This window comes from Macadamia integrifolia, unplaced genomic scaffold (genome assembly GCF_013358625.1).
Source record: "Macadamia integrifolia cultivar HAES 741 unplaced genomic scaffold, SCU_Mint_v3 scaffold536, whole genome shotgun sequence".
NCBI classification, from domain to species: Eukaryota; Viridiplantae; Streptophyta; class Magnoliopsida; order Proteales; family Proteaceae; genus Macadamia; species Macadamia integrifolia.
The window spans coordinates 235,683-254,182 of NW_024870477.1; the positions used below are offsets into that span (position 1 = coordinate 235,683).

General features: G+C 38.1%; 1 protein-coding gene and 1 long non-coding RNA gene across 2 annotated transcripts in view; one reads left to right on the forward strand and one right to left on the reverse strand.

The window, feature by feature from the left end:
- Positions 1-772: 772 nt before the first annotated feature.
- Positions 773-4,166, reverse strand: LOC122069115. Its single transcript, XR_006137376.1, has 3 exons — positions 4,033-4,166; positions 2,037-2,102; positions 773-1,877 (listed from the first exon to the last, which is right to left on the reverse strand). It is a non-coding gene; the product is annotated as an uncharacterized LOC122069115 (long non-coding RNA).
- Positions 4,167-6,516: 2,350 nt separating this feature from the next.
- LOC122069116 (beta-adaptin-like protein A) overlaps positions 6,517-18,500 on the forward strand; it is a 28,208-nt gene continuing 16,224 nt past the window's right edge. Inside the window, exons 1-4 of the mRNA XM_042633046.1 lie at positions 6,517-6,753; positions 6,843-7,359; positions 11,867-11,991; positions 12,993-13,191. Of these exons, the coding sequence (XP_042488980.1) occupies positions 6,701-6,753; positions 6,843-7,359; positions 11,867-11,991; positions 12,993-13,191 (894 nt within the window). The 5' untranslated portion in view covers positions 6,517-6,700. The remainder of the gene's footprint in view (positions 6,754-6,842; positions 7,360-11,866; positions 11,992-12,992; positions 13,192-18,500) is intronic.

Consider the following 18,500-nt stretch of genomic DNA (forward strand, 5'->3'; position numbering starts at 1 on the left):
GCATGAACACTGTATTGATACCTCACCGGGCATATGAGATACTTTCCGACCACCATTATCCTTCTTCATATGTCTTTCCAGCCACAAACCAAGTGAACCTTCTCTAATTAAACATCTATAGGAAAATGAAGCTTCTATCTCCGATTGATATTTGGCAAAGGCGTAAGGGGTCAAAATTTCAGCCGCATGCAACTCAATTGGAGTGTTTGTTCGAGGAATCACATTGTCCACCATTTACTTCGTAATCATTGTTTTGCCCTTATAATCCAAAAAATCAACAGTACGTGTAACCTAGCAGCCAAATGCATTTTAAGTTAGCATATGTAAGTATTTTTTCTATTTTTTAGCATCTAAACATATAATTAAGTCATATCTGATCCATAAAATATGACAAATTAACTTGCTTCATTATAACACGCTTAATAGATGCGTTGATAGGCTCTGATCTACCCGTGGGGGTCATCCCCGCAAAGAAAAAAGGCTTAATATAAGGTTTAGCCCATTTAGCTCGCTCCTCATACAAATCTTTTATATGTTGATTTGTAATCAATCCGTACTCTTCCAGCATTGAATCCCATCATACTTCAAACTCCTCCACTGTCTCCACTTTATTCAAATCCCAAAAATTTTTCTTCCAATCATTGTACCGCGATTTTAGAAAAAGGTCTTAAATGACTTGAAAATTTCTTTGCTATATGCCACATGCACACAACATGTTTTATGTGAGGAAACACAACACGAATAGCATCCTTCATTGATAGATCTTGATCTATGAGGATTGACTTTGGAGCCTTTCCATTCATAAATTTAAAAAAAATCTACATCAAGGATCATGTAGAAGCATTTTAACGTGTTAGTACGTTAATTACAATCAACAAAACAAAGCATTACATAATTAAACATTAGAATAAAATATGTCTCACTTACATTAAAAGCCCACTCAAATGATGGTATTTTCTCGTTCCTCAAGAGACAACAACCAAAGAAACAAGTTGATCCAAAGTTGTTGACACCCACTCAAATACTGACTGGCATATCATAGGAATTGAGCTTATAAGTGGTGTCAAACACAACCACATCACCATAATTATGGTAAGCACGTATTGAAGTTGCATGGGACCAAGCAACATGCATCAAACGGATTTGCTCATCGACCTCATGCGAAAATTGAAAATCAAGATCCTTCTCCTTCAATTGCATGCACATCATTATCAAATTCGCTGCATCATACTTTCTACCTTCATACCAGGATTCTTCATTGAACTCAAAAAATTGTGCACATCTTTTGTACTGAATGGTAAACAACCAACTGGAACATTCTGCTATTGAATTAATATTGTTAACATCTAACGAACAGAGATTTTGGCTTGGTCAAGAGCTAACAACCCATCCTTGCAATGCTTTAAAATGAACCTATGTGCACGTAGATGACAAACTTCATTCTGATTTAAAAATTCATGGCTGTGGGACTCTGAAAAAGCAATCACATGCCATAAAAGTACCCCATCCCTATTGACCAAAGCCACTTTCATATGAGCCTTACAATGCATGGCATGATTTCTATTCCTCTTATCATTCATCACATCAACCAAAGTCTTCTTGCCTAAGGTACCTGATCTATGACATACAAAGTTCATCCGATATATTTTTCCACCCTTTCCTCTCTTCTGGACAGAACATTGTTATTTCCGTACTGAGTAACCATGCATCTTTGCATACAATCTATATGCAAAAAAGGCCTCCTCACACGACTTAAATAATTGACCTATGTAAATAGTAGATTCATCATTAATAACTGTTACATCATCATCAATATTTCCATCTTCAATCTCATCATTCAGAACATTGGAACTTCTCTCCGAAAATAGCGGTTCAAACTATAAAAAAGTGAATTAAATTTTATATCAAATGGTTTTCGATTACAATAATACAAGAGATAATACAGTACCATACAAACTACAACTGGTAACCAAATTCAAACTCAACAAAATCATGTACCATTGTCACAAAATACAGAAATGAATTTTAACACTCACCAATTCCTCTTTAATATCCATTTGTTATGCCTATTGTCAAATAGGTGGGGATTAAGGTTTTTCCAACTGGATACAAAACTCAAACAACAAAAATTAATTAGGCATGAGACAAATGACAAAAACAAATTGTAGCTAATAGAATGAGAAATATAAATTCTAACCACAAGAATCATAGCACTAGCAGAGAGACAAAAAAAAAAAAAAAAAAAAAAGATTTGAAAATTTCATATTTTCGTTCAAGAGAGTCAAGGTTAAATTTATAGTAAGTGATGTTAAGTTACAAACATATCTTACATACGATTTAAAACTTAAAAATTAAATTTACCTTTTTCAAATAGCATTGTAACAGACTTTGTTACATTCAGACATACCCCATAAATGGCTTTGTAACCAAAGGTAAGATAGTCAACTCTCCTTTCATGAACAAAAATCTCTCAAAGAGCCTGCCCCATCTCTTTATAGAAACACAAGGGACATGACTTCTCTTCAGCTCAAATGGTTTTTTAAAGCATGAACCAACATGGAGATTATACATGAGGCTCAGAGAGGAAAAGAAAAATCAGTGGCAACTCTTTTGTAACCAAGCTGGGTTATAACTAGACAAACCCAAAATTAATCCTCAACTTCTATGAGCCTCCAAAAGCTCTCTTTCTAGTTTTTTTGCAAAGTAAAAAAATGGCCTTTTATTTTTAATTGAAAAAAGAATTGAATCTACCCCTACATGGTGTATGAGATTGCAATCTGATATCAAAAGATACCTCCTGCTAGAAAATCTATATGCAATCAGAATCCTTCAACAAAGTGCAGTTCCAATAGGAAGTACCTATCTTCCAAAAATCAAAGAACAAGGTGGAGGAACTGTAGAAACAGGGGATATCATGTAAACATAAGACACATGGGTAAATGCTGGTAATACTTTACAAAATAACTTTAGGTCTTGATCCGGGTTTGTTTTATTGGTTTCGGCTTGTCCTTGCATGTTTTCGGTTCACAAAGTCTCTATAAGATATAATCAATTGACATTTTTAAAACATCCTTTATCCTTTTTACTGAAGATAGGAGGTAATCACATTTTCCTACTCATCAATGATGGGTAGACCATAGTATTAGCATAGTACAGGATAACCTAGGGTTTGGGGTTTCTCAGCCTGGAGCACAAGGGATTAGTGGTAGGAAGATAGAGTAGGGCAAGTCAGGGTTACGGGGAATAGGAATGTTGGCAAGGCTGTAGCTTGTAGAGAAGGTGCCAGTCCCTTTGATATTAATCCCAAACTCTGGATTCCCATGTCACAACTGATGATTCCCTAAGCCATTACTTCTTTCCTAATTAATGAAACAGAGGAGGAAGGGTTACAAATACAATATTTTGAATTCAAAATTGGAATTCATTTTTTTTTAGGTCTTTTTTTTTTTTTTTTTTGGATCCTGGATTCTGTTCATTGGATTCTCTATTCAACAACTGAACCAACCACTTGTTTGATGAAATTCTAGAATGGCCTAATACAAGAATATAACTAGGACCTTCCAACAAATTGAAGCCGATTGACACCATCAAGTCATTAAAATAGGCCACAAGATTCTAAGATGCAGTGCAATTCATCTAGAGCAAGTCCTATAACCTAAAACTTAACTTGTAGGTAAAAGGAATCATTCGTTTAACTAAAACGCTTCCATCAACAACACCAAATGACCAAAAGCATCATAAATTCATAGTACTCATTTCAGAAAAAATAGTTTTAAAGATTCATGGAATTAGTGTTTTTGAAAAAAAATAAAATAAAATAAAAAAAAAAAGAAAAAAAGAAAGAAAGAAAGAAAGAAAGAAAGAAAGAGGGGGAGAGAAAGAAAACAACAAGGCGCCTGAAACTTCAAGTGTTAGGTTACAATCCTTCTTCCTATGTATCGAATGGAACGTGAGGAATGGAATTCTGAAATGAAAATAAATGGTAACAAGGTTCCACCGAGACCAAAGCAAGAGAGAGAGAGAGGCCTTTACCTGATTTGCTGACACGAACTCCGGTGGCTACCTCTTAGGAGAACTATGGAGCCATTGCAGATGAAGCACTCGCCGAAGAGGAGAAGGGATAAATGGAGCTGTTGCGGATGAAACACTCGGTGAGGAGAAGAAGAGGGATAAAGTTTTTTTAAAAGGTTTGTTACTAAATTCCTAGTATATCCTTCAACCAAACCATTTGAGTTAAAAATCAAATTTACAAGTATAACCTCACACAACAATGCAAGAAGACAAAATTTAGAGGACAATATAATTTAGGTTACAATATACATTGTAACTGAGTTGGTTACATTCAGACTTACCCATATGTAATTTAGGCATGTTAAGCTGGGCTTAGCGATTCTGGTTCTAGTCGGTTCCTTATTGGGCTTCTGGTTCTAGATCCATTAGGAAATCCATCGCAAAACTGTCCCATCTCATTTAATAATTGGTCCCAAAATCAACTTCCAGGCCACCATCCCATTTAGTGTTGGGATGGGTCAGTTTCGAGTTTTAGAGAGATAGTTCCTGATTCCGAACCCAAATTGACATCCTTAGTTTTTCTTATTGATGTAGTCCTAATTACTTTCCTTCCTATAGAAGAGGGAGTACTTCATGATTTATATATAAGGGGGTCACATGATCAAGGAGGAGAGAATGTCAAAGAGTGTCAAGGATGAGAGAATGTGTGTACTATTAGCAAGGTGTGCATCATTCTTCCTATATAAATAAATAAGTTAAATCTACAATAACCTGGTTTAGTACATTATTTTTCCGATATACCTAAAGGTTTTTTGACTGCTTTTGTGGAGAGACGTAGTATCTCTGAAATATTTTGATTGTCCACAAAGTATGTTAACATATAGAAGCATGGCAAGGATTATTTGGCCTCCTTTAAACTTAAATGGTTATCATACCTTCTAGAAGCCTTCGCCAGGGCGTTCTGTTATCCCCAGCCATATTCATCCTTTGCTCTCAATGTATTGAGAGTTACAGTACCCTATGGTGATTTGTTTCAGATGAGTCTAAGCTCATCTCCATCTTGGGCTTAATGGAGCATTATCAAAAGTAGAGACATCTTCAACAAAGTCTTTTGTGGGTGATTGGTAATAGTTGTTCTTAAGATTTCACAGGATTATTGAATTAGAGCCTTATAGGGCTTCGGAATGCGCTACCCCAGACATGCCCTTTAATTGGAGTTCTGGTTATATGACTTCTCTTCTCCTGGCCAGCGGAATATTGCTAAAATTGAGATCACTCTTCTCTATTCAGGAGGTGGGTGCATTTTATAGGTTTCCCTTGGCACTGAAAATTGTTCAAATAATCTATGATAAGGTCATAACCTAAAAGGAGTTTTTCTCAGTTAAGTCTACTCGTAGGATGGTTGAAGCTAGATTACCTCCAATATCACTTTCAACAAGAAAGATCTCCACTATTCCAAAGGTTATCTGAAAGATTATTTGGCACTCCAAAAACTCTCAGAAAATCAAGGTCACGTCTAGAAGGCCTGCACAAATGCTATTGCATTCATGGCTAATCTTAAAAGGAAGAAAATTATATCTTCGGGTTCTTGCCCCTCTTGTGTTTTGTAAGTGAAATCAGTTGACACAAGAGGGGCAAGAACTGGAAGATTCCAGCATGTTTTGAGTGTCATATGGCTCTCTATAGGCTCGGTTTGCATATTATGTTTTATTGAAGCGTAATACTGAGTGTAATGTTCATGATTGAGTGCTCTTGTAGGGAAGGCCGCCCAAAACTACTATATTGGAGCAAGTTGTTCATGTTATGGCTCTTAAGGGTATTTAGAAGCGGGGGAATGCTTTTGGGACCTTTTGCCCTCCTTCCTTCTATAAAATAGATCCGTTATGTGGGCAGTCAAAATTGATGAATTGTTGAGGTCCATCTCCTCAAGTTGCCTATCTTATAAAGACTCCCCCCACCATTGATGTCGGTATATTTTCTTGAATGCTGCTTTATCTTCCGAGCCCAAGCCCATGGGTTTATAATGTCTTTATATAATTGATCATGTAAAACAGGATTGCAATATATTATTAAATAATAAAATATCTATTGGAACACTAATTTCTATTATAAAGATGCAAAGTTAAATTTTGGGCCCAGTTGGATCGAGTTGGACCAGGTTGAGGTCTCAACCTTAACCCAACCCAACCCTGACCCAGGGTTGAGGTTTTTCAACCTTAACCCACCCTCAAAGTCAAGAAACTTGGCCCAAACCCTATACAGACTTAGGGCAAATCAGGACAAGCTCGAATTGCCAAGATCAAACTTTCACCCCTACCTAGTACCAATTATAAAGTTACATACATCATGTTTTATTTTCTCCAAAGTGTTTTATGACCGGTTTTTTTTTTTTTTTTGGTAGCAATGTTTTTGGACATTAAACCAAAAAAATTGCAGTTTTTTTTATGCTCTACGTAAAAAACCACATAAATCTTCTACTTGAAATTCTTCTAAATTTTGGTTATCAACGTTTATTTTCGGAGGAAGGCAGTGACAACTGACAACTGCCAAGTGACGAGCTTCAAGGACAAATTAAAAAGCACTCCTCTTCTTTGTAGCTCCATCTAATCTTTCACGGATGTTGATCGAATTATAAAACCCTATCATTCAGTCTCACCTAAAACCTTCTTGCGATCTAGTTTGATTGGTAATGGCTCCTCCAGCACTGCCCCAGAAATCTCCGTCTCCTTCCCAGCCGTCCGGGTAAGTTCAATTTCCCATTTTTTTCCTCTTTTTTCACGGTCTTCTTTCTGTTTGTCTGGTTCTGGAATCTGAGTCCTGCAACTTATCAGCAAAGGAGAAGTCGCCGATCTGAAGATACAACTCCGGCAGCATGCTGGCAGCCGTGCACCAGGCGCCGACGATGCGAAGAGAGAGCTCTTTAAGAAGGTCATTTCCTACATGACGATTGGCGTCGATGTATCCTCTCTCTTTAGCGAGATGGTGATGTGCTCAGCGACATCGGACATTGTTCTTAAGAAGATGTGTTATCTCTATGTTGGGAATTATGCTAAAGGGAATCCGGATCTGGCTCTACTCACTATCAATTTCCTCCAGAAGGATTGCCGTGACGAGGATCCGATGATTAGAGGACTTGCATTGAGGAGCCTCTGTTCTCTGCGACTGGCAAATTTGGTGGAGTACCTGGTAGGCCCGTTGGGATCGGGTTTGAAGGACAACAACAGTTATGTGAGGACTGTGGCTGCTATTGGAGTTTTGAAGTTGTATCATATATCAGCCGCAACTTGTGTCGATGCTGACTTCCCCTCGACCCTTAAAGCTCTTCTGCTTAAGGACTCTGATGCTCAGGTATATATGCTTTCCTACCATTTTAGGGTGGTCAAGTCACTGCTTTCATTATTTTTATATGTTTTGACTGGAAATTTGATTTGAAGAACCAATCTTGATGAGTTTGAAAATTTTCTGACATAATCACTGTATCTATATTCTATCCTACCAAAGCCATTGTAGCTTGAAGCACCACATTCGGACATCCTCTATATGCTTTCAGTGGTTGCTTCTGCCTGCCTAGATAAATTTCCCCCCGTTTGTATGCTAGTTGAAATATGCACATAGTTTTATTGACAGAATAAGTTATGTCAGAATAATTGCAATAGTATTGAGGATCACTAGTCATAGTTACTAACATGTAGCCAAACTAATAAGAGAACCATAGTTGTCATGGCGTCTAGGTGACCCTAGGTGTTGGAGGAGGGAAAAACCAAAGCGATACCAACAAGGCTACGCCTTGACAACTATGCAGAGAACTAGTAGTATCTTTCAAACCAATTGATGACTTAGTTGGCTGTCATTATTTACATATAGCTGTTTTAACAAATCACATGGGGCCTTTGTTATAAAAAGATCATTTTTTTAATTGCATAAGCAAGAGCAGTAGGAAATAATACAAGACAATCTGATTCCTTGTCAATAGGAAGAGAGGAAATTGATAATTTAGTATAGGGTTTTGGCCATGATGAATCAATTATTATTGGAGGTGACTTGAATGGACATGTTGGGAGTGATCGTAGAGGCTATGAAGGTGTCCATGGAGGGGACCTCAATCTTAGACTATGAGTAGCTTATTACCTACAAAAGTGGGAATCATAACAACCAAATAGATTTCTTCCTAATTAGAGGGGCAAACAGAATGTTGTGTAAGGACTATAAGGTGAATCCTGGGGAGAGTCTAACCATCCAACATTGACTGGTGGTCCTGGATATGTGCCTCGGTGCATAGAAGCGTAGGAGGAGGGAACCTATGTACCTGATGCAGATCCGGGTTCCAAAACCTGAATTGGATCGCTTGCGGGCCCACAAGAGTGATAGATAGTTCAAATTAATTGTTGAATGGAAATTTTGTAAATTTAGTAACAATTTGAACCCTTAAAAGTGAAGGAATAGGTAGTGGGGTCAACTAGAGTCAGAACTTTAATAGATGGACTATTCTGGAATTAAAGAAGATTGGGAATAAATGGAACTAAGGTTCAGAAATAAGGGGTTGTTATGATATTCTGTCCTTACTTGCAATTTATAAGACTGGCCTTCTGCAACCTTAGAAACCCACATGGAATACAGAACTAGCGGAGACCTAGCCTGATTCCGATTGATAGAACTCACCCAACAGGAATCCAGTCGAACCGAAACTTTGGGAGAGAATCATGTGACTTGAACCTGGTGGAGAACTCAGATCTGAGTTCTGGTTTTCAGATTTTCTGTCCACTGACTCGTAGGGGCTTGGGATGGAACTTAAGGTTTAAATTGCCCCAAGGAGGAGTGCTTATGCCCCAAGTTTCAGACTGAAAGCTGCAGAATCGAAGGAAATCGAACCAACTTCACTGGCTGCATGCGCTGCCTGGAATAGAAACAGAGAAAGAGAACAGGGAAACAAGGAAGAAAGAAAGGAAAGGGGAAAGAACAGAAGAAGGTCAGGGAAGGGGAGGGAGTGTCACCCGACTCATGGCAGCCATAGCTTTAACTAAAACAAAACTTTCAATTTCCAAAATTCTGAGATCTTCACCGTGTTACATGACTATATAAAGGAAGTTAAAGCATAACATTGGAAACTAACCTAAATTAGCAACTGAACTAAAAATTTGAATCTCCCAACTACCTTGACCGACACCTTTCTTTACAATAAGGAAACAAATAAATAGTTAAAGTGCTAAATAAACCCAAATCTTCCCACCCCAACTGCATCAGTGCCCTAAGTTAAGGTGGTGAAGATTAAAAGGGGAGCCCCTAAGTACATTTACTAATAAAAAATATGGTCAACCATGGAAAGTGAGACTTTGAGGGAAACACCAATGTGATTTGGAATGAGATGATGAGTTGTATTAAGAGGATTGCCAAAGAAATTAGTCAACCATATGAGATCTCAATAGAAGTGTGGAAGAAATTAAAGAAGCCTTAAGAAAGATGAAAGTAGGCAAGACTGTAGGCCCATATCTACAGTACCAACCTTTCATATATATCTTGTTAAAGAAATTAGTCAACCAATAAGACCTTATTTGTTTCACTTATCATGGATGAGTTAACCAAGAGTATTCAAGATGAGTTCCCGTGCTGTTCGCCAATAATATCGTTTGGTGGATGAGACAAAAGCAAGGATTAATGCTAAGTTAGAGCTATGGAGATCAACCGTGGGAACAAGAGATTTTAAGATTAGTAGATCAAAGACGGAGTATATAATGTGTAACTTTAGTCACACTATGATGGATAATGACATGGTGAAAATTGAGGAGAGAGATGCTGTAAAGTGATTATTTTAGATATCTGGGTCAACCATAAGTAAGAAGGTGATATAGAGCATGGTGTTTCACAAAGAATTAAAGTGGGATGGATGAAGTGGAGAGGTGCGAATGGAGTGCTGTGTGATCGATGTATCGCTTTAAAGCTTAAAAAAGCTCCATACGATTGTTATTCGATTGGTTGTGATGTATGAGGTGGAATGTTGGGGAGTTAAGAAGTATCATATAAAGAAGCTATGTGTAATAGAGATGAGGATGTTAAGATGGATGTGCGGCAAAACTAGGAAGGATAAAGTAAGGAATGATTGTATTAGAGCTGATTTAGGAGTTGCCCCAATCAATGACAAGCTCAGAGAAAATCATTTGAGATGCTATGGTGGTGTCCAACGGAGGCCTAGGGATGCCCCCAGTAAGGAGGACTGATTTGATCCCGATTAAAAGAGCTAAAAGAGTTAGGGCAGGCCTAAAATGACTATAGGAAAGTTGTGAGGAATGACATGCGTGGTTAGGTCTTGTCCAAGTATGACCTCAGATAAAGCCTATTGGAGGGCATGGATTCATGTACTCAGCCCCATTTAGCTGAGATTCTCCTGACTTGCAGGGTTGTGCCACTTTCCTCTTACTTTACTTTCATTTCTCATCTCTTCATTTCCCCTATTTTTGTGTGGACATCATTTTTGCCTTTTTTGTTCTGTTTTGCACAAATCCATGTAGCCGGCTCCATTTAGTTGGGAATTGGGATAAGGCTGAGTTTGTTGTTGTTGTAGGAAGAGAGGAAAATAAAAGTAAAAGAACAAAGAAACAAATACAGAACCTATTGAGTAGGAATAGATTAGATGCTTATCTGAAAGAAGGCACAAGGTTTTAAAAAAAAAAAAAAAAAAAAACCTAACTTGAAATGTTATGAAATTTGGTGGTATTTGTGCTAATATGAAGCTATTCATACTGAAGAATATGGGTTTAAATCAAATTTTATAGATATAAAATAACTGGGGAAAAGGTGGGCAGATTAGGCAAACCAAGCTGCAATACTGTCCAATAAACTGGGTCCATCTATAGATCCTAAATCATGAATTCAAACCTGAGTCTGAACCAACCGAAAATATGCCATAAATCCATGAAGTCAATGTTCAACCAACTCAGTTTTCTTGGGCTTACAAGATAAATGGTGTCCTGCCTACTTTGGAGTTAAACAGGGTGATTTTTGAGTATGTGACTTTGTGGTTCTAGTGGTTTTCCTTTTTGAGGTTCCTGGGCACTGCCCATTAGTATATTTCTTATTTTTCTCTCCTATTAGCTAACCTTTTTCCTTGTCAAAGAGATTAGGAGAAGAGGGGGGGGGGGGGACCCAATGATAAATCAAAAGAACGACAAATTTGAACACTTCAGAATTCAGATTGTTGTTTCAAGAAATATTGGACCCTCTTACATTTATGACTTGAAGATCTTGAGTCCAAACAGAACATACTTGAAAATCTTCAGACCATGACACCTACTTTGAATCCATGTTACATCCGAAGAAGATTGTAGGAATGAATATGGGAAAGGATAAGGGCCCTTCATGACACCTGCACATCATGCATACGAACCAAAAGAAGAATTAGTTATGCATGCAAACAATAAGAACTTATTTAAGTTTCCCAAGGTCAATAAATAGGTTCAATTTATTCTGTACTCTCTATATATTGTACTTACTGATCTCATGTTAGAACCCCTACTCTTCTGCTATACATTATTTCTCGCTGCTTCTAGCTGATTTTGGTTCTTGTATTCTTGTTGTCTCTCAAGATAAAGCTAAATGCTTCTGAGATTATTCCTTTGGGACTTGAATGTTTGTGCCAAGATTACCTGTTGGACACTCTTTTCTGTTATATTTTAGATGTTTGCTATTTTCTGAATTCTTGCAAGGTGGCTTGCTGTTGCAACATGATTATTCTTGCAGAAAAACTGGGTTTTTGGTAATATTATGGTTGATAAGTAGCATAATGATTCCGCTCTTAACTTTTAATTTTATACTTTTGTGTCAGTTAGTGCCTTAGTGGCCTCATTTTCGATTTTTTTTTCAGGTAGTTGCAAATTGTTTATCTGCCTTACAAGAGATCTGGAGCTTGGAGGCTGCTACGTCTGAGGAAGCATCCAGGGAGAGGGAAGCATTGCTTAGCAAGCCAGTGATTTATTACCTTCTGAACCGGTATGATACTTATTATGGATGTTGATTTCAATTGATAAGTTTTATCCAAAAAAAAAAAAAAAACTATGCTACTGTTCTCATGTCAACAACTGAATATGATGAAAACCATAAAGAGTAGGTGGTAGAAGTTGTAACCAGCTTCCTAATAGCTAAACAATCATTAAGGGCCCTAAACAGCTCCAATCAAACTGGAAAGGAAAATTCCAACAATAAGCTAAAGCTAGATACCAAACAAAAACCATTCTATGGATTTCTCTACCCTTTTGGTAGACTCCCTGAAACTAAACTTCTAATATGACTTCATTTACAACTTTAGCAACCTTGAATTCTTGAACCATATCCTAACTAAAGTAAAATAGCAACTGAAAATTAAAACAGAATTAACTTTGAATCGAGCCAACTTACCAAATGGAAATCCCACAACTTGGCTTCCTTCCAGTAGATTGGAAATATATACAAAAAGAAGGCTGTTATCAGCATTTTCGGAGACATTTAGACAACAAGGGCGTACCCAGTGCACAAGGCTCCCACATGTGCGAGGTGGGGGGAGGTGGAAACTATGCAGCCTTACCCCTTTCCACCCCCCCCCCAAGAATGTCAAGAGGCTGTTTCGACTTCTTTACCACCAAGTCGCAACATTCTTACCTTACTGTTCGACCAAACGTGCCCCTTAACTTTATTTCATATCCTCTATATTTCCGGAATCGTATGACAGACTGGAGGATTGACAATGACATCCTCACCCAATGAATTATATGGATTTTATAACATCTTAGATTTTAGTTTTTTTAGTGTATTTATGAATTATTTGGATTTTATAACATCTTAGATTTTAGTTTCTTTAGTATATTTGCTTTGAAGCATTCTTATTTGATTCAATAAGCTTATCTGGCAGAGATGATGATGATGAAAGTGATAACAATAAGAATGATAGCAATAATAGTGAGATGCTTTTTTTGTGCAAAAGATAATAACATCAGCTTCTCTTCTTGCTTTTGCAGAATCAAAGAATTCAATGAATGGGCACAGTGTCTTGTACTTGACTTGGTAGTTAAGTACATTCCTTCGGATAGCAATGAGATATTTGACATCATGAATCTACTTGAGGATAGACTTCAACATGCAAATGGTGCTGTTGTCTTGGCAACAATCAAGGTTTTTCTGCATCTGACCTTGTCCATGACTGATGTTCATCAACAGGTATCTATTAGAATGTCCCTTTATTAAATGTTATATCAGATAATTGACAAAATGTACAGATACTATTACCATTTCAGTAGGAGGGTCCATTGGTTCAATGCATTTTCACAACTGCGGTGGTGCTTTCGTGTGGTCATTTGGACCTTGCTAATGCTAAGGACGACTTTGTATTTTTTTATCAACAGTATCATACTTTCCATTGCCATACTTTAGTTCTGTTGACTTATCTGATACTTTAAGTTTTGAAGGGATACATGATTCTAATTTCTAATGACATAACTCCAGTACACAGTGCTACCATTTGTTGGTAACCAATTGTGTAAAGTGTTTCTGTTGGTTATGTTCACACTCTATTGGAGTGTGTGAGCTTCTCTGGTTGAGAAGGGTGGTCCAAAAGTTGGGATTTGATACTGAGGCACCTATGAGGCTTTATTGTGACAACAAGGCTGCCATAAGTATAGCCCACAATCCTATGTTACATGACAGGACAAAGCACATAGAGGTGGATAGACACTTCATTAAAGAGAAGATTGACACTGGTTACATATGTACACCTTTTGTGAGGATTGGAGATCAGCTGGTTGATATCTTCACAAAGGGTCTTCTTCATCATCAGTTTAGTTCTATGCTGTCCAAGCTGGGAATGCATGATATTTATTCTCTAGCTTGAGGGGGAGTATTAGAGATATTAGTTATGTTGCTCTAAGGGTAGTTTAGTAACTTGTCACAGTATGTTTTAATTTTTCCTTTTTCCCTCCTTAGGGAGGTATGTGTAATTACTTGTAAATATGTTAGTGAAGTAATATATTGGTGTTACTGGGATTTTACTTACAACACACATTCTACCATCATTCTTCTTCTTCTTCTTGTCTAGTTCTTTCTCCCCTGGTTAATCACAATCCTTACATTCTAACTCCTACATGTAAGAAACATCATCCTAATTTCTATCGAATGCGCTTGTCTCTCAATACAATGTTCTCCATTTTATTGTTTATGCATGATACATGTTATATATTGCTTTTTATACTTTTTTTTTTTTTTTTTTTGCAAAAGTATTTCCAATACGATATGGTACGGCACACGCTGATAGGGCTCTTAAAATTACTCGACCGATACGGCGATCGATACCGATTTTTTAATCCTTGTTTGTGTGCACAGCTGCTTTAACTGTTGGAAGAGGTTTTTTTCATTGATTAATTTATGTCTAAGTAGTTACCTAAATCGTTGTTGTTTTTGAGCAACCAAATAAGAACTGATGCTACGCAAGTGCTTATTATAAGAGGAAAGCCATTCAGTAAACAGGTCAATAATGGACTGGACTGGTGGGACAAAAGCTGTGGTGAAGGATTTGGGAAATTCACCAACTTATGCACAATGTCTTGGACTTTCTATTTAGACCATTGCTTGCAGTAATTCTGTATGGATAATATTTATTGATTTTAGAGTAATGTAGGACTAGATTTGACAAGCCAAACTAGACCCAAACTGTAGGAAAGTTTAAACCAAAGAACAACTAAACAACCATCACAACAATCCACTGCAGACTAGAAGTAAACTGAGAATATAGGATTTAATTCTGACAGCCGAAATCACTAGTTCAGAAACACTGAAGTTAGCTAACAGCCCAAGGAAATTAATGATTCAAATCACCCAATTAAAAGACCAACAGTAGGTTATATAACCCAGCAGCCCTTCTACAAGACAGATAAAAAACCAGAACTCAATTCTGGGCAGAGAGCACTATCGGCCAGAATTGAAGAAAATCCCATAATAAATAAACCCATGGTCTGATCAGCCTAAAATTGGGATCGAGTCCCCTTCTGGGTGAGGCTAACACTCGACCAAAATTATGGGGCCATCGGATGGCCAGAACTCCCAAAACAGATAGGTCGGCAGAAGAGAAAACAGAGAACCTCAACCCAGAAAATCAGTAGACAGATTAGAGCACTTACCTGACTGGCAGAATGAAATTAAAAACAATAAGAAAACCAGAAAATATGAAGATCCACTCGGACTTCTCGCCGCAGAATGTCAACTGGATCAGACACCTGTCCCTAGACCTTGATCAGACACAAGGAAAACCATAGAAGCCAGCGGCAGTAGCAACAAGTATTTTTTTTCATAAAACAAAATCGTGGGCTGTAGTGTGCCCTCTCCTTTATTTATAATAATGATGGGGGGTAGTGTTTACAAAATAGAAACTTAAAAATTTCTAATTATTGAATTACTAAACTGCTAACATGTAGTTACTAAAACTGGAAATTGTAAACATCTGAAATTAGAAACTAACAAGGACTGAAATTAGAAACTAAATTAGAACTAATTAAGTAACTAAAAACCCCATTAGTAGCCCAAACTGTGGGCTATCATAAGCCAGATCTGGTCGACCCATATAGCCACTTGGGTCGACCCTATTCGTCCTCCTAGAATAGACCTTAGGTGCCTTTGGTGCTGCATCAACTCTCCCTGGATTGAAAACATTTGTCTCCGACGAATGGACAAGGGACGTGTAGCGCTCATACAAGTCAGGATCAAGCCTCTTGAAGTCATCAGCATGAATCCAAATACAATCACTATGGGGACGACTCTTCCACTTGATAAGAAAAGTGTGATAACCGGTGCCACAGTGGGAGGTCTTGTAATTATCATCCAAAACGTCTTCAATAACTTCAGAAGTAGGTAGCTTCAGTTGGGGCAGCCTTAACATTTGTTCCGTGTTTCTATCATCCGAATGGTGCCTAACATGAAGGTGAAGATCAGCCACATTAAACACGTTGCTTATGGTCATGTCATTAGGCAACTCATGCATATAAGCATTAGGTCCTATACGTTTAAGCACCTTGTAAGGACCCATCTTTAGTGGATGTAGCTTGGTATTGATACCTGTCTGAAACTGTTCAGGATTTACTCGAATCATCACCATGTCCTTGGGTTTGAACTCCACATAATGCCAATGACGATCAGCAGAAGCCTTATACACCTCATTGCTCAAGGCAATACATCGTCGGACGTTGGCATGCACCTCAGTGATATGACACAAGAACTCATCAGCCTCAATACTAACTCGAGCTTGGGGTGGGAGTGACAAAAGATTAATAGGTCGATTAGGATGAACTCCAAGCAAGATCTCAAAAGGAGTATGACCCGTTGTCCTATTCACTGAGCTGTTGTAGGTAAATTCTGCAATATCAAGAATAGAAGGCCATATCTTCTCATAATCTCGAACCAAACACCTCAACAAGTTTCCCAAGCTAAGGTTCACCACCTCTGTTTGTCCGTCCATCTGTGGATGAAATGCAGTCGAAAAATTCAGCTTTGTATTTGTCTTTAACCACAATTTTTTCCAAAAATAGCTCATGAATTTAATATCACGGTCAGACACAATACTAGTGGGCAGCCAATGTAGTCGCACTACCTCCTTGAAGAAAAGCTTTGCAACTTGATAAGCATCAAAAGTCTTGCGACAAGGTATGAAATGAGCCATCTTAGAGAAACGATCCATAGCTACCATAATGGAATCGTATCCTTCTCTAGTAGGTGTAGTCCAAGAACAAAATCCATGCTAACATCAAGCCACAGTGTATGAGGAACAGGTAGTGGAGAGTATAAACCTATGTTCTGTTTTTCCCCCATTGCCAATTGACATACACAGCATCTCTTAATCACATGATCGACATCCTTTGCAATGCATGGCCAATAGTATCGATCCGTCACCTGTGCAAGAGTCTTATCCTTCCCAAAATGTCCTCCCAATCCTCCTCTATGTAATTCATGTATGATGTGATGACGTAGGGAAGAGTTTGGAATACAAAACCGTGTGCCAAAGAATAAGTGCCCATCATGAATAGAGTACTTTAGGTGCTGTCCACCCTGTTGCAACTCTGCAAAGATAGTGTTGAAATCAGGATTAGATGCGTACTCACCCAATATTTGATCAATGCTAATAACATATGCTGAAAATGTGTTAAGTGTGAGCACTTTCCGGCTAAGTGCATTAGCCACTGTGTTCTCTTTTCCTACCTTGTACTTCGTAGCAAATATAAACTCTTGCAAGTAAGCTACCTATTTGGCATGCCTGTGGTTAATCGACTTCTGTGAGTGAAGGTGCTTAAAGGTCTTATGATCAGTGTATAAAATAAACTCCTTACCAATGAGGGAGTGTCTGCAATGGTGTAGCACTTGGACGACTGCATACAACTCCAGATCATATGTCAAATATCGTTTTTTGGCTTCATTCAGTTTCTCGCTATAGAAAATGATGGGGTGTCCTCCTTGCATTAACACTTCTCCTAGCCTAACATGTGAAGCATCAGTAGCTACCTCAAATACTCTGTCAAAATCTGGTAGGCGTAGACTGGGTGCCTCTGTCATCTTCCTCTTCATAAGAGCGAAGGCTTTGGTTGCTATTGCTGTCCATTCAAACTTCCCCTACTTGCCTTCATACATTCAGTGATGGGTGTCATAATTGCACTGAAATTCCGAAGAAATCTCCTGTAGAAGGAAGCCAAACATGGAGGCTACAGATTTCTGTTAGTGTCTTAGGTATAGGCTGGCTAATCAGTGATGCTCTTGATCTTCTCTGAATCAGTTTCAACCCCTTTTGATGACACTATAAATCCAAGGAATACAACCTTGGGAAGCATGAATGAACACCTCTTGAGATTGATGTATAACTTTTCTGCACGGAGTACTCTCAAGACTTGCCTCAAGTGATCCATATGCTCTTCTTAGTTCTTACTGTATATTAAAATATCATCAAAGTAAACAACTAAAAAGCAACCAATGAAAGGACGAAGTACCTGTGTCATAACTCGCATAAAGGTGCTTGGTGCATTCGTCAAACCGAAAGGCATGACTTTCCACTTGTATAAGCCATCCTTGGTCTTGAAGGCGGTCTTCCACTCATCTCCAGAACGGATGTGAATCTGATGATAGCCACTCCTCAGATCTAATTTGGAAAAGACCTTTGCCCTGGACAACATATCCAACGTATCATCTAGTCGTGATATAGGGAACCTATACTTGACTGTTATCTTGTTGATAGCACAGCTATCCATAGACATATGCCAAGAATTGGTGTGAGTAAAGCTGGTACTGCACAAGGACTTAAACTCTCCTCAATGAAGCCCTTCTGTAATAACCCATCCACCTGCTGTTTCAGTTTGGCATGTTCAGTAGGACTAAGTCTGTAAGCGGGGAGGTTGGGTAAAATTGAACCGGGTACCAAGTCAATAGCATATGTCACGCATGGGAGGTAATTAATCTGGGAGATTGTTAGGAACTAAGTCAGAAAAATCAAATAGGAGCTC